The following is a 15881-nucleotide window of genomic DNA, read 5'->3' as shown; positions in this document are numbered from 1 at the left end:
AAGAATGAAGAAATAGAGTAGAAGAACCACTAGAAGCTGGCTTAGGTTGAGAAGAGAGGCAAGAAGTTGATGGAAATAGAATTGGAAAGGGATACTCATCAAGATTGAATTGCACATGTTTAGAGACATACACTCTACCTGAAGGATGTAAGCATTTGTAACCAGCTTGCACATGGCTATATCAAATAAACACACACTTAGTAGAATGGAAATCAAACTTGTGCTTGTTATAGGGTCTAAGATAAGAAAAATAAGCACAACCAAAGGGTTGAAACTGCAAGTAATTAGGTTGCTTGTGGTAAAGTATTTCAAAAGGAGAGTGAAAATTGAGAGGAGAACCTGGTAACAGGTTTATGGTGTAAACAACAGTTTGAAATGCTTCTACCCAAAGCTTCAAGGGCATGTGAGCATGGGCTAATAATGTAGGACTCAATTTACATGCCCACACACACCAACAAAAAGGTGTTGCTAAAAGAAAACATAGACATATAGCTGAGATGGTTACAATGGTAGGGTAAAAAAATTTTAAAAACTCTAGCATTATCAGTTTGTATAGCCTAAAGTTTAGATTGATACTGTAATTCAGCAAACTTGTGAAAGGTTATAAAAGTGGCCAATGCATCAGATTTTAGTTTCAATAGATATGGCTATGTATATCTAGTATAGGCATCAACAAAAATGATATAGGACCTATATCCTTCAGTGGAAACAAAAAGATATGGACCCCACAAATCAGAGTAAATCAACTCTAAAGGTTTCTTTGCTGTGATTGTATAATTGGAAAAAGGTAGCTGATGTAATTTTTCAATTTTACATGAGTCACAAAAGGGAAGAGAAGAACTTGAACAAGGAATGTGAATTTTATTCAAAATAAACTACAGTACATTGGAAGAAGGATGCCCTAATCTTGCATGCCATTGTTGACATACATTGTTAGTTTAGGCTACATTTACAATAGGAGACAATTCGTGAGAAAATGAATTTTGTCGTTTATATTTATTTAAAGAAGCAGAAACATTGGTAGCAAACACTTTTGGCTGGATAGATGAAACAAACTTGGACATAGCATGATCAAATGTTGGAGCCAGCTGATATGGTTCATCTTTAAGAAGTCCTCGAAGTAGCACCAGCCCTATATCCTTGTCCTTAACCAAACAAGAATCAAAGTGAAATTCAGCAACATTATTATCCCTTGTACATTGAGAGACACTAATAAGATTTTTCTTCATATGAGTAACATTAAGAACATTGGATAAAGAAATGATAGAAGTGGGATTTGTTTGAGTAAATAACTGATTGAGACCAACATTGAAAATAAGAAGTCTCTTACCATTACCAACGACAACTTTATCAACACCGTTGTATGGAGAATGCAGAGATAGATTATTGAGGCTTGACGTAATGTGGTTTGTTGCTCTAGAATCAACAAACTAGGAAGGTTCTCCATGATAGGAAGACAAGGAGGATTGAGATTGAGTTTCTAAAGGCCGAGGCAAATTGCCATAGTGAGCCCCTTGCATAGTACTTCACCCAAAAAGACCTCATTAGACTCATTAGGAACGGCTAGATAAGTTCGTGGATTTGATTGTATCATTGTCATGACCCTAGGAGCAATAAAAATGCATTATTGTAATTGGGTATAATAGTTAGTTAGGGATATTTTACAAGTTGTTAAAAGCACATGGGTGTTCTTAGGATACTATTAGAAATTAGTTAAGCATCTAGATATGCCTATAAAAAAGCCAATTGTAAGAGGAGAGAATTTATGATTAAATTGATTGATTGAAAGATCTGATTTCTCTCTACGTCTCTCTCCAATCTCCCTTTTGTTTCTCCCCCTTTTTCTCTCAATATCTCTCCCTCTTTCTACTAATTTCCCCCCTTCCTTCAATTTTGATTTCTTCCCCCAATTTCTATCACAACCCTAACTAACCCTAGGTTTGTGACAAATGGTATCAAAGCAGTCGCTCTTCGGCCGTGGCTCATGCAATTTTGATAAATTGATTTTGACGACTCTCGTTGGAATTGATTGAGCAGTGATTCGTGGATTCTGGTGAACTTTCTTAACCGCAACAGAATCTGTGGACTTCAGTTGCTGTGGTCGCGGTTCGGGAAAGCGAAAGAAGTAAATCTAGCAAATCCAATTCTTATGGTCCAAGCGAGGATACGTTAGGTGATAGGCGAAGCAGATCCAGTAGCAGAATTCAGAACGAGGGAGCATCTCCTAGATGGTATTTCGAAAGAAAGCCAGAGGTTGACGTCAGCCGCGACTTTCTATAAGTATTACTCAAGGTGGAAGGGCGAAGCAAATTCGGCAGTTTGGAAGCTAATTCAAAGACTACGACAATCAATGATTCCCAATTTCGAAGAATTCCGTAGGTTGCATCACAATCGCTCAAGAAAGGCAAGCAGCCCAGGCTATTCCAATGCTGAAATTCAGGCGATTTGGTGGAATTTTGAAAATTGGAGAGGATCTAGAGTGATTCCAATGTGAAGAGGATCTAGAGCGATCGTTGAACCAGCAAGTGCAATCGTCTGCAATTAGTTCAATGGATTGAAGGTTTAGGTGATAATTAGAGTGGCACAGACGAGAAGATGGGGCAAAGGTGACTCTTAGAGTTGAACCTTAGCCTTCGGTTTCTTCTTCGGGTGCAATTCCGATTGTTCCGGTGAATTTGGCATTCTAGATAGAGAAGCAACTAGAAAATTTTCGGTTGAATCTCGGAATTGATTCCAACCCAAGAAGAGGTGAGTGTCGGCTCGGATCTGAAGGAGAAGTAGGAGGAGTAGGAGGAGTGGATCTCGACCGGTTCCAATTGATTTACAACGAAATTCCTTAGTTGCGACAGAAACTAGTCCACGGTAGGTGACAACGCTAGTCGGTAATTGGTTCTCGTAGTTGATCAAGTCGCAAGAAGCAATTGGGTAAGCTGAGCTACAGGCGACCCTCGACTTGTGATCTAGAAGTATTATTCAATTTTTGGAGGAGAGCAGGAGATTGACGCTCGACCGTGAATCACGAACCTCAGTTCTAATTGTGGAGGAAAAGTGAAGATTGATCGCGATTGTGGTAGACGTTTATAGAAGCAATTTCAATGTCAAAGCTATAGCAACTTGGAAGCTGTGAGCAAGGCGACCTCAACAATTATCGGAATAGAGTGAGCAGTGATTTGGGAGATTCCGCTTAGAAGTCCGGCAATGTATATCAGCAAATCAGTGAAGAAAATTCCACAGGCGGTGATTCCAATCGAAATTCTAAGTTGTAAGTAAGGGGAAACAAGAGCCAGATTTAGCTATAAATTTTTGTTAACCTATTTTGAATTGCATTGGCTGTTGAATTGCGTTGAGGTGAGTATAGGAACTGCTATAACAGGCAAAATAGAAGCATGTATAGAACTCCAATTCCTTGGCCGTCGAAGTATGCTGTTGGTGAAAAGTTGGCTATGGGGCAGTGCATATATGAGACCATTAGAGTCTCAGTTTTGTGGGAAATTTTGCTCGTGAATCCATGGGAAGCAGTGGAAGCATGAGGCAATTGGAGCCTCAATGGCATCAAAAGAAGGCTGCAATTTCAGCTAGCAACAACAAGAATTAGGAGCAGTTTATTCAGAAGAATCAAGCTTCGGAAAGGTTGGATAATATGTCTAGCAGAATTGACAAAGGAGCAAGCAGTGGGATTCATGAAACGTGCGAGGAATTCGGTCGTATGTTTCACGAGAAGCTGCAGGAGTTTGCAATGATACTGACTAAGAAGTATCATTACAACTTCCCCGCAAATACTTTGATGATTATCGAGGAAGTTTTAACAAAGATGAATTCTTTGGAGTGGAGCAGCCGAAGGAGGACAACCTTGTTGAAAGTAAATCCTTGGTGTACTCCAGCTACCGGTAAGTAAAAGTATTTCCACTTGAGGAGGCCCCTACTAAAGATATGGAAGGGTCTAAACATATTGCTCCCTTGGTCTTGGCTGTGGAGAGGGCTGAGGAGTACATGGAAGAAAGGATTAAAAAATTGGGGGATGGCAGTTTAACGGTTGGCAGCATCTCAAGCACCCCCACTGGTACTGAGAATCCAGATGCTAAAACCCTCAGTATGACACCATTGGAAGAGGTAACTGTTGAGGATGAAGCTGAGATGTTTGCTAGCAATCCGGGAGCCAAAGATCTTGGTGGAAACGACCACAACAGCCTTAGATTGTGGAGATCTTAAATATATTTCTCTTGAAAGAATAGGAATGGAAGGAGCTGTTGAATTTCCTACTATGGATCAGGTAACTCCAACTCAGAATTCAGTCAATTGGGAGGAAACTTGTGCTTTAATCGAGATGGATAACCAATGGAGGGCAGTTCAGGATTGGTTAGAGGTTAAGGGAGGATGCTTGCATGAAATTGATTACACTAAAACCTTCCGGCAGTATGTTTCTAATTTGGAGCAATAGAGGACGTAGAAGGATAAAGCGAAACAAGATGAAAGGAAGAAAGGGAAGGGATTCTTTGTTGAAGGGACCGAGACCATTGTTGTTTTGCTTATTCATGTTTCCATTGGTGTGGCGGCAAAACATAATGTTGTTGTTGCTAAGGAGAAAGAAAAGAGAAAGGGAAAGAAGAAAAAGCCTAGAAGGATAAAGAAGGGAAGAAGCATTAAACTGATAGAGAAAATTGAGATTGGATGAATAAGAATAGCTCGACGTAATAAGTTTCTTAGGGACAAGAAACTTTTCAAGGTGGAGAAATTGTCATGACCCTAGGAGCAATAAAGGGGCATTTTTGTAATAGAGTATAATAGTTATTTAAGGATATTTTACAAGTTGTTAGAAGCACATGGGTGCTATTAGGATGTTGATAAAAATTAGTTAAACATCTAGTTATGCCTATAAAAAGGCCAATTGTAAGAGGAGAGAATTTATGATTGAATTGATTGATTGAAAGATCTGATTTCTCTCTACATCTCTCTCCAATCTCCCTTGTTTCTCCCCCCTTTCTCTCAATATCTCTCCCTCTTTCTACTAATTTCCCGCTTCCTTCAATTCTGATTTCTTCCCCCAATTCCTATCACAACCCTAACTAACCCTAGGGTTGTGACAATCATATTACCAGGTCTTCCAAAATTTTGGTTACGAGGAGTCCTTTGAAAGTTTCTATCAAACCTATGGTAGCACTTATCCGCAAAGTGATCAGGTTTCCCACATAATTGACAATATATCCTCCTAGCATTAGACCTGCCCCGACCTCTTCCTCTCCCTCCTCTATTCATGTAACTACCTCCTCTTGAAACAAAACCTCCTCTATTATGCATCAATCCATTTCCAGTTTTAGACCAATATGAAGCAACATTGGCATGCACAGATGGAGATGCAGCAATATCAAAATTAAGAGCAGAAGAAATTGAATCATTCTTAACAGCCAACCAGGCTCGTGCATCAATAAAAGATATTGAACCTTTTCTAGAGTAATGTTATCCATCTGATAAGTGATGAGACTAACCACAGTCTTGTAGTCATTATCAAGTCCATTTAGAATAGCTAGCAAGAGATCTTAATCATTGAGAGGTTCTCCAATGGCTGCGAGAGCATGTCCTTTGGTTTTGATTTTCAGAATATAATCATTTACAGAAAGTGAATCGTTCTTCACTGATCACAATTGTTGTTTTAATTGGAAAGATTTTGCTACTGTTTGTTGATAATAAAGATTTTCAAGAGTGGACCATACCTTCGTAGATGATTCACAATGAATCACCTGCGCGAGTACCTCTTTATCTATTGTGGAAAAGAGCCAACTGAGTAGTAATTGGTCTGACTTGATCCAATTGAGGTAGTCGGGATTGACAACCTGGGAGTTAGATTCACTAGAAGCTAGGTCTGAGACATACTTCACTGATGGCGGAGATTTATTGATGAATGGAAGGAGATCGAACGCCCTAGTTGTTGTCAAGATCTGTGCCTTCCAAAAGAGATAATTGTTGGTATCCAGCTTGATAGGTATATAATTGAAGGCCTTTGCAACCGCTGAGAAGTTGGATTGTGAGGCCAATGACAAAGTAGAGGAGAAATGAGGCAAAGAAGAAGAACCGAATTCATGATTGGAAGCCATCGATGCTTGTCTCTGGCTCTGATACCATGAAGCAAGAGCTTTAAGGTGCTTAACAGAAAGAAATGCAAGAAAAGAGAGAAATGAGAAATGAACTCGTTGAATGAATTTCTGAAAATGAATTAAAGTTACAGAAATAAAGGCATAGCTGAACATTTATATCAGCTAACCTTAATAACAAACTGTTGCAACTTGCAACAACAACCATAACCACCTAACTAATACAACTACTACTTATAACAACATAACAGTAACCATCATAACAGTTTACAACCAAATACAATTGCGGCAGAACATAAGAGAAATACACACAACTAACTACGCAGCATTATTTCCTCTACAACCTTTGTCTGTTCCGATACCATGTTGAATTGTTAACCACTATCTGATCTAAAAGGTTAAGTTATTAGATAAAGGGTCAACTTTTGTCTTTTATATTATCATTTTTACTCTCAGCAGTTGTCTTTGTTTTTTGCTATGAAGAACCCTTGAGATATTGTAGATGCCAAAAAACTACAAACATTTTACTGAAATTTTATGGTTAATAGGTCTAATCTTGATAGCTCTGATGACCAGCCAAAAGTGGCAAAATTGTACTTGAAGAAAAAAGGAGTTGGCTCAGAAGCCAGGTCTGAACAGATGGCTAAAGCTGATGCAGACTTACAATTGCTAGGTGAAGCTGAACGGGAAAGACAGTTGCAGAGACAGAAGAGGCGCAGACGTCAAGGACATGAAGATGAAGTATGCAAAACCACCGTGACCCTTTTTAGTTTTTGGTCTTCCCTATACCATTTTATTTTCATGTTGGTCCTAATGGTGAAGGCATCACAAATTGTCGTCCTTTTGAGTAGCTGACTACATGGTCGCTTGGAAATGGCAGTCTCTGAAACATCTATGAAAATTGAATGAGAGTTACAATTAAAAAAATGCCATATATATGAATAAGAAAATTTTCACTGAATTTTCTAGCATTTCCTCATCTCTCCACTTTTTTCCAGAATTCTTATTGATTAGAATTTCAGTAGTTGTGCCACACTCCATTTGGAAAAGCATCCACCAATAGTAGACGCAGTTTACCTTGTTTCAAGTGTGAAAGAAAATATAAGTTACTTTGCTTCTTAGCATAATCTTAGAGGAAAATGAAGTGGAGAAAAAATAAAGAAAAAAGAAAAAGAGAGTAACAAAAAGAAAAGGAAATAAAATATTTCTGCACAGGAATACACTTCACCATTTCTGCCAATCACTGGTTAACCATGAAACTTGATAACAAGACAGCAGATTATTGAGATGGAAACAGTCCCAACTCCACCAGGCACCAAGTATATATCCCTTTTTTTTAACTCATTTATGCTGGCTGGCTTGTTTTTTCTTATATATTTACAAGTTGCACGTCTTATTGTGTAATTTTTCTTGCTGCTTTACACTTTAGGTCCTGGCAAAGCTGGAGAAGTTTAAGAAAGCCATTTCTGCAACAAATGATGAATCTAATGGCAAGCCTGAAGGTGGTAAAGATGAGAACCTATCTGACTGGACAACAGTTGATCTGAAGTTTGCACCTGAGCCTGGCAAGGTATGCTTCAAGGTTTCTATATATTCACAATATCAATTCATTATTAAAAGTTCTGTGGAATGTTAGGTTAGGGAGCCAAATGAAAATTACTCTAGAGTGGGTACATATGCATATGGGTTTTAATGAACGTAGATCAAGTTATATAAAGTCATACTTAATGGTCTTTATCGCTCAAATGTTCTTCATCACTCAATGGTTTCACTGGAGGTGGAAACGGGAAGACCATATAACTGCTTAAGAAACAACAGAAGGATAATGTTGGTTTCCAAAGGAAGCTAATGTGATTGTGTGAGCCCGATGCTTGATCATCGTCATCATCATAAAGATTGCCATCTTTTTATTTATCATGATGTAGAAGTCTATTTGCATCTCTGCACAGGATAATATGTCGCGCAGTGATGATCCAAATGATTATGTGGTGCATGACCCGCTCTTGGAGAAAGGCAAAGAGAAGTTCAACAGAATGCAGGCAAAGCAGAAGCGAAGGGAACGAGAATGGGCTGGCAAATCTCTTACATGATCTTCTGGTTAAGCTGAGGGTGGCTTGTGAATACGCATATTTCAATGTGGCTGGAACAAGTGAAAGGGGCAACACATGTGATGCATGAGATGAATTGTCCGAGCTGTCAGCTGTCAGGAAAGGGGAGCCACAATATTTATTGACCGATTTAACTCTTTTAAAAAAGTATACTCTCTCACCCCAAGGCTGCCTGATCGTATGTTGAGAGCTTGGGATGGAGTGGAAACTGCCTTATTTTTATGTAATGCTTGTTGCCGTTTCAGGCATTTCAGTAGCACTTGTTGTTTAGTAATATCTGTGTTTCCTGGTTCAAAAATTGATTTGTAAAGGGGTTTTACAGGGCATCACGGACGTCACCCGCTTTTGTTTGTTAGATTCTTTTGTTTTGGGATGCAATGCAAGTGAAGGAGCTTTGTTTGGTGGGGGCCAATTTATTATGTATGTTTATGTGATCGGGCTGCTAAGTAGAAGGAAGAAATGTGTGTTGCATGTGAACGGGGGGTGGGGGGACTTTCAAAGAAAAGAAATGGTGCAGTTTGGGGGTGCGAGAGAAGAAGAGAATTCAATGGTGCCATGAAACAAGAAGTAGTAATTGGTAGTAGCAAAAGCATTACCAATATTATTCTAGTGTGTGTTGCAATACACTGAATATGAATTCAATGCCTAAATAGCATGAAGGAGGAGGAGAGGAGGTTGGACTTTGACCTCCTCAGGGCTCCGGCTATTAAGTTGAGCGAGCGGGTTGAACTGAGCTTTCAGGGGGATGCGGTAATTAAGGCGAGAGAGAGAGAGAGGCTGACTGGGTCAGGATGCATGGCAGGACAATTGCCAATTGCAGCCGCTTTTGTTGACCTTTGCCGCCTTCTGCCTCTGGCATTTGGTTTCCGTTCCCATTCATTTGCTTGCTTGCTTGCTTGCTGTCCCCAAATTTAAATTCATCAACACTTTCTCTTCCTAAAGAAACGTATACGTATACGTAATTTTAATTTTTAAAAAGGGGTTTTGGGTCTTTAAGAAAAGAAAAAGGGAAATGAAAAAGGGAGGGAGAGCCATGAAATGAAACGAAATTCCAGTATCTTGAGGGTGAAGAATCAAAGATGCTCTTAATCACACCATTCTCCTTTATTTCTCTTTTCCACCTTTACTGTGTGAATACATTCAATTAATTCAACATATTTTCTGGCAACTTCAGCTTGGCATAAAAAGGTCAAACAGACAAAGAAAGAAATAAAGTAAGAAAACAGAGGGCCGAATTTGTCAAACCACCAAAACAAGACAAAACACGCACAACACTCTCTCTCTCTCTCTCTTTATTGTTTAAAAAGGTAATCTTTTTTCAGAACAAAATAATAATAATTATTATTATTATTATAATACTAATAATAATAAGAAGAAGAAGAAAAACAAAGAGATTCTTCTCTTCTCTGAATAAACTGTAAGAAGAAGAGAAAACAGATCCATTCCTCTGTAATAAGTAACGGCAACGGAAGCGCGTATTGTTTGTATAGGCATTGGCATTGGCATAGCCATAGCCACAGCTCTCCTTTTATTATTTTATATATATATATATATATATAAAATACCCATGTCCATGGGGGAAGTCCGCGTCAAACACCGTCACCACTAACACCACCACCACCTCCACCACCGCCTCCGCCTCCGTCAAAGCTTCCGTTCACACCTGTCCACACGCGTCTTCGCGTCATACAAAACCATCTCCATCTCTATCTCTATCTCTATCTCTTATCTCTATACTCTCTCTCTCTCTCTCTCTATATATATATATATATTGATTTATTACCCTTTATTATTATTATTATTATTATTATCATCATCTAATTCATTGAATTTTCCTTTTGCTGCCATCTGTGAGCTGTTACTCTCTTTTTCTTTTTTGTTTTCATTTTCTGTGAGAAAATAAAATAAGAGAGGAAGGAGAAGAAGAAAATGATACCTTTAATTTCTGAGAGAGAGAGAGCGAGAGCGTTCACACCCCCCACCCCCACCAATCATCGTCTTAGTTCTTCTTCACCCCCCTTTTTCTTCCTCACTTGTTTTCGAAACCCATATCATATCCCCCAATCAATCTCTCTCTCTTTCTCTCTCTCTATGATATGAAACTGGCATCCCCACCCGAAGAAGCCGATTACTCTTACATCCTCAATTTGCTGCAAGAAACGGTTGGCCAAATGGACGACCACCTCCCTACAAACACCCCCTCCAAAAGAAGGCGCAGGAGAAAAAACGACGACAATTCCAACAGCAATGGCCGTCGGGATGGATCTCCAAAGGACAAACAACAGCAGCAGAATCAAGAAGAAGGCAACAAGGCCAAGGGCGTCAAAGAGATTTTGACTTCAATTTTGTTGCTTGACGAGCAGCAGAGGTGCGATTCCCAAGATTGGTCCAAAACCCAGCAACAAGAGAAGCTCCTGTTCGACGCCAACCACCGCAAGAAGACTCGAGCCATGCACGATTACTACGACGAATTACAGGATTCCTACCGTCACTTGGACCAGACCGATGGCTTGAGGCGCAAGACCAAGTCAGCCGCTGCCGCCGTCGCTTCCGCCGTCGCCACCGCCGTTCTCGAGGCCGAGAAAGAAGGAGGGGCGGGGGCAGGAGGAACGGCGGCCGCTTCCGGCGGCCAGCAGCAGCGGCGGCTGTGGGTGAGGAGCCGATCGCAGGCGTGGTGGGACGAATGCAACAGCGACGACTTCCCAGAGGAAGATTTCAGAAAGGCGTTTCGGATGGGAAAGGACACTTTTGAGATGCTTTGCAATGAGCTGAGCTCGGCGGTGGCCAAAGAGAACACAACCCTAAGAGACGCCGTGCCGGTGAGGCAGCGGGTTGCGGTTTGTATATGGAGATTGGCCACCGGAGAGCCTCTCAGGCTTGTCTCAAAGAGGTTCGGATTGGGAATTTCCACCTGCCACAAGCTTGTTCTTGAGGTTTGTTCCGCAATTAGGACTGTGCTAATGCCAAAGTACCTGCAATGGCCTGATGATGAGTCCATGAAGAAGATTAAGGAGAATTTTGAGTCCATTTCTGGGATACCCAATGTTGTAGGATCAATGTATACTACGCATATACCTATAATTGCTCCTAAGATTAGTGTTGCTGCCTATTTTAACAAAAGGCATACTGAGAGGAATCAGAAGACTTCGTATTCGATTACGGTTCAAGGGGTGGTTAATCCAAAGGGAGTGTTCACCGATGTGTGCATCGGCTGGCCTGGTTCAATGCCTGACGATCAGGTGTTGGAAAAATCAGCCCTTTTTCAGAGGGCTAATGGGGGGCTGTTGAAGGGTGTCTGGGTTGTTGGCAGTTCTGGCTACCCTCTGATGGATTGGGTTTTGGTGCCTTACACTCAGCAGCATTTGACTTGGACTCAGCATGCTTTCAATGAGAAGATTGAGGAAATCCAGAGGGTTGCAAAAGATGCATTTGCGAGGTTGAAAGGGAGATGGACTTGCTTGCAGAAAAGAACTGAGGTCAAGCTTCAAGATTTGCCGGTGGTTCTTGGGGCATGCTGCGTGTTGCACAATATCTGTGAAATGAGGAATGAGCCGGAGTCGAAGTGCGAACTCTTCGATGATGAGATGGTCCCTGAGATTGGTCTGAGATCGGTAAATGCAATGAAAGCAAGGGATGCCATTGCGCATAATCTCTTGCATCATAACCTTGCAGGCACTTCCTTCCTTTCGTGAAAAAGATTTGCGCTTTATCCTCGTAGATTGATTGTATTTTCATTTGGATGATAGAATGTTCTTTCTCTTAGGCTGAATTACTTACCCAATACATTATACAAACTTGTTTTTAACCTTGGTCTTGTGCTACAGTTAACAAACTGATTGGTAGCAATTTGGGATCAATATATTCTTTCATACCATTGCTTAAAGTGTATTGTGCCTTTTGTACTTAGATGTTGAGAACAAAGTTACTTTTGATTTCATGATCTTCCTCTAGTACTCAATTATTATGCAGTAACTCTCAGCATCTTTCACAAGCTGAGACCAATTAATTTCTGGATTCTGTTAAGAGGAAGATTCACTATGAACACATTCCTTTGATTTCAAATCTCTCTCTTGTACTTGATAATTATGCTGTGATCGAGCATCGTAATTTCACAAGTCGATATAAATTACTACTGTTAGAATTGTCTTGAGGGGGAGGATACATGTGTTGACACCTTTATTTCTTCTGTCGCAATCACAAAAGGAGGTAATAATAATCCGGTGACAATTATCCACCTCCTGAATTAACGAGTATCAAGTTCATGGTCAATCTGCCCCTGCAATGGTTCCACCAATGTTCTTTCTTTTGTTATACTGGAACCTGGAATGAGCCTGTGCGTTTGATGGAACCACGCATCATTGCTGATGGATCAAGTAGAAGCCCTCTTGTTTAGTCTAAGATCAAGCAGTGCCTGTTTTGGATATAGCCTAAACCTGATGCCCAGGAAATCACTTTAGATCAATTTAGTGCGTCTTTATAATCGATCTTAATATCAAGTCAGATATTCAACACGTTTGCTTGCAATATTTGGCAAAGTGTCAAAATCTCCTAGTGATATATGGAGCTTTAAATCTTGATTTACGAGGTAAGAGCTGTATACAGTAATAGCTGCTGCTGCTGCTGCCAGAGATGGGTGCCAATATATTATTCTGGCCTGGCCTGCTTGAGCTTCTAGGAACGATGATGTGTTTTCTGCTGATTTTTCTGTAACAAACCAGCATAAGATAACACATTGGAGCTGGGTTGCACTTGTAATGGTGGTTAGTTTCCAGCTCCGGCTGGTTTTTAATTGGTTCTTGCTTAATTTGTTGGGTTTTCGGATGTGCAAAAGCCCAGATGCTTGAGAATCTCCCACCCTCTCCCCTGATCCTGGTCATCTGGAGATGAACTAAAATGTCTCTCCTTTTCGAGTTTGCCTTCAGTCACTGGGCTCCCATGCCCCAGCGTGCCCTGCTGCAGGGCAAGTTAATCATGAGAATTTTTTTCTTCAACAAATAATAACGACATCCCCGTGCAAAGGGCTCCAATTTTCTACGACGGGGAGACCCTTAAACCAGCGACCTGCGCCAATCATAATTCATAAAAGATTCTCCATTGGTAAGGTTTGTTAATATATAGATAGAAAAAAAAGTATGATATGAAAAATATGATAGACAAAAGTATTTTTTATTATGTTTGTTAAATTTATCTAACAACTCTTAAAGAAGAAGTTACGTGACTTCTTATTAAGTTTTTCTAAATAAATTTATCTCTCTCCCCTCCGAATAAGTTATTTTAGTTTTTACAGATAAAAAAAAAAATAACACATGTGTCTAAGAGTGAGTAGAGATTCGGTTAGACCGAACTAACCGAATCAAATCGATCGAATCGGTCAGTTCGGTTCAATTATTTTTGACAAATTTTAATTAATTTTTTATCGATTTGGTTTTCCTTGGTCGATTAAACGAATCGCTACTCACCCTTACTTCTATTTTCTTATTTTTTTTGTCTGCCCTTCTATCTTTTTTTTTTGTCATCTGACCCAGCCACCCCCCACCACCACCCCTGCCCCTGTCAGCACAATCATTCCTCGAAACATGAAGATTGAGACTTGGAGAGGTTGGAAAGTAGGAGACAAAAGGCCGACTAGTCGAGCGAAGGGTCAAAGCCAAAGGGCTAGCTCTTTGTCTTCGTCTTTGATTTGCTCGGCTCTTCGTCTCCCTCAGACGCCAACCCAACATCTTCATTTTCTTTCGATTTGTACCATCGTGCTCACTCGTTGATGCCTATGGTACCTTCAAAAAGTTTTTTGACAACTTCTTGTGGGTGGATATTGTACATTAAAGCCTAAATCTACTAAAATCTAAACATTAAATCTTTTTAACTTTTGGGTATATGAGTCACTAAGCCAATATGATGGTCGATTTTGATCGTCGGAATCCACCATGGATATGGTTGGTGACATTTTTCCAAAAATGTAATTTGAGTTTTTTGGCTATAAAATTAATTTTTAAATCTAAAAAAAAAATCAATTGTTGGATTAAACTCATTTTTTGGTATATAAACACCGCAATTGAGAGAATCCAATGATCGATTCCAATCATTGAAATCGTCAACCGACTAGGTGGCCGATGGCAACAATAAAGCCAAACTTTAGTTCGATCTATTCAGTTATTTTGTGGGAAAGTTCGATTTTAAGTTTGGTTCGATTTTTACTAATTTTGGTTGGTTAATTCGGTTATTTGGGATTTGTCTATCAGCTCAGCTTGATTATTCGATGATCGATTCCAATCATTGAAATCGTCAGCCGACTAGGTGGCCGATGGCAACAATAAAGCCAAACTTTAGTTCGGTCTATTCAATTATTTTGTGGGAAAGTTCAATTTTAAGTTTGGTTCGATTTTTACAAATTTTAGTCGATTAATTCGATTATTTAGGATTTGTCTATTAGCTCAGCTCGATTATTCATGCAATTCAGTTTAATTTGATTAGTGATTTTCGGATGGTTCAGTTTGATTATAACCGATTGCACACCGTCTCATGTATCCTTTAGTACATTCCAAAAAATTTAACAAAGGTTTAATACATATTTTAGTCCCTAGACTAATCAAAAAAATGGCTTTAAGGATATCAACTAAATTTGTTCACTATTCATCTCAGAACAAAATAATTTTATACATTTTTAGCCCTTGGTTTAACCGACGTTAACTAAGATATTAACTTTGCCTCGTCACGCTGCCACGTCACCACCGCTTAATACATTTTTTAGTCCCTAGACTAATAAAAATAAATGGTTTTAAGGATATTAACTAAATTGTGCTCACTATTCATTCTTGGATAAAATAATTTTATACACTTTTAGTTTCTGGCTTAACCGACGTTAACTAAGACATTAACTTTGTCTCATCACACTGTCACATCACTCATAATATCCACGTCTATTGTCCTTATTTTTATTAAAAAAAAAAACGTTTCCATAATTGGGCTCCCCGACCACGGCTATGGGAAGGCTGGGTTCCTCGACCCAATCGTGGCTAGGACCAGGAACCTAGCGGCTGGCCGCCATGGCCATCGACTGTTGGGGGTCAGGGAACCCCAGAACCTTGGTCCTCGACCCCTAGCCGTTCCCTGACCACTGGGTTTAGGGTCCCCGACCCCTAGCCGTTCCGAGGCGACCGACAATGGCTGAATCGACAACGGGTGTAGAGGCAAGAACGGTCCAAAACGAGAAGAGAGGGAGAAGGGGGAAAAATGGCTCCCCATGGCCGCCGGCAACCATGGCTGGATGTGTGTAGACTTTTTTTTATATATAAAAATATGGACAGCATAGGTGGATATTATGAGTGACGTGGCAGCGCGACGAGGCAAAGTTAACGTCTCAGTTAACATCGATTAAGCTAAGGACTAAAAGTATATAAAATTATTTTATTCAGGGATGAATAGTGAGTACAATTTAGTTGATATCTTTAAAGCTATTTTTTTATTAGTCTAAGGACTAAAAAATACATTAAGCCGTGGTATCGTGGTAATACTGAAGAGTGACGTAGCAGCATGACGAGACAAAATTAACGTCTCAATTAAGCCAGAGACTAAAAATGTATAAAATTATTTTATTCAATGATAAATAATGAATACAATTTAGTTGATATCCTTAAAAGCTTTTTTTTTATTAGTCCAAGGATTAAAATATGTGTTAAGCCTTTAACAA

At 39.7% G+C, this 15881-nt stretch overlaps 2 protein-coding genes across 2 annotated transcripts in view; both read left to right on the top strand.

Annotated features, from left to right (window-relative positions):
- Positions 1-8595, top strand: part of LOC127813155 (peptidyl-prolyl cis-trans isomerase CYP57) — a 29129-nt gene extending 20534 nt beyond the window's left edge. Inside the window, exons 8-10 of the mRNA XM_052353958.1 lie at positions 6635-6827; positions 7516-7656; positions 8036-8595. Of these exons, the coding sequence (XP_052209918.1) occupies positions 6635-6827; positions 7516-7656; positions 8036-8176 (475 nt within the window). The 3' untranslated portion in view covers positions 8177-8595. The remainder of the gene's footprint in view (positions 1-6634; positions 6828-7515; positions 7657-8035) is intronic.
- Positions 8596-10038: 1443 nt separating this feature from the next.
- Positions 10039-12131, top strand: LOC127812446 (protein ALP1-like). The gene has a single exon (XM_052352826.1). It carries the CDS (start codon positions 10291-10293, stop codon positions 11884-11886), a length of 1596 nt encoding a protein of 531 aa, XP_052208786.1. The 5' UTR covers positions 10039-10290; the 3' UTR covers positions 11887-12131.
- Positions 12132-15881: the final 3750 nt, after the last annotated feature.

This window comes from Diospyros lotus, chromosome 11 (assembly GCF_014633365.1).
Source record: "Diospyros lotus cultivar Yz01 chromosome 11, ASM1463336v1, whole genome shotgun sequence".
Lineage (NCBI taxonomy): Eukaryota > Viridiplantae > Streptophyta > Magnoliopsida > Ericales > Ebenaceae > Diospyros > Diospyros lotus.
Note: the sequence above shows the minus strand (reverse complement) of the source record. Positions and strands in the feature narration are given on the sequence as shown.

What these genes read in the sequence shown, in the direction of transcription:
- LOC127812446 (XM_052352826.1), top strand. Translation starts at nt 10,291, where the DNA reads ATGAAACTGGCATCCCCACCCGAAGAAGCCGATTACTCTTACATCCTC.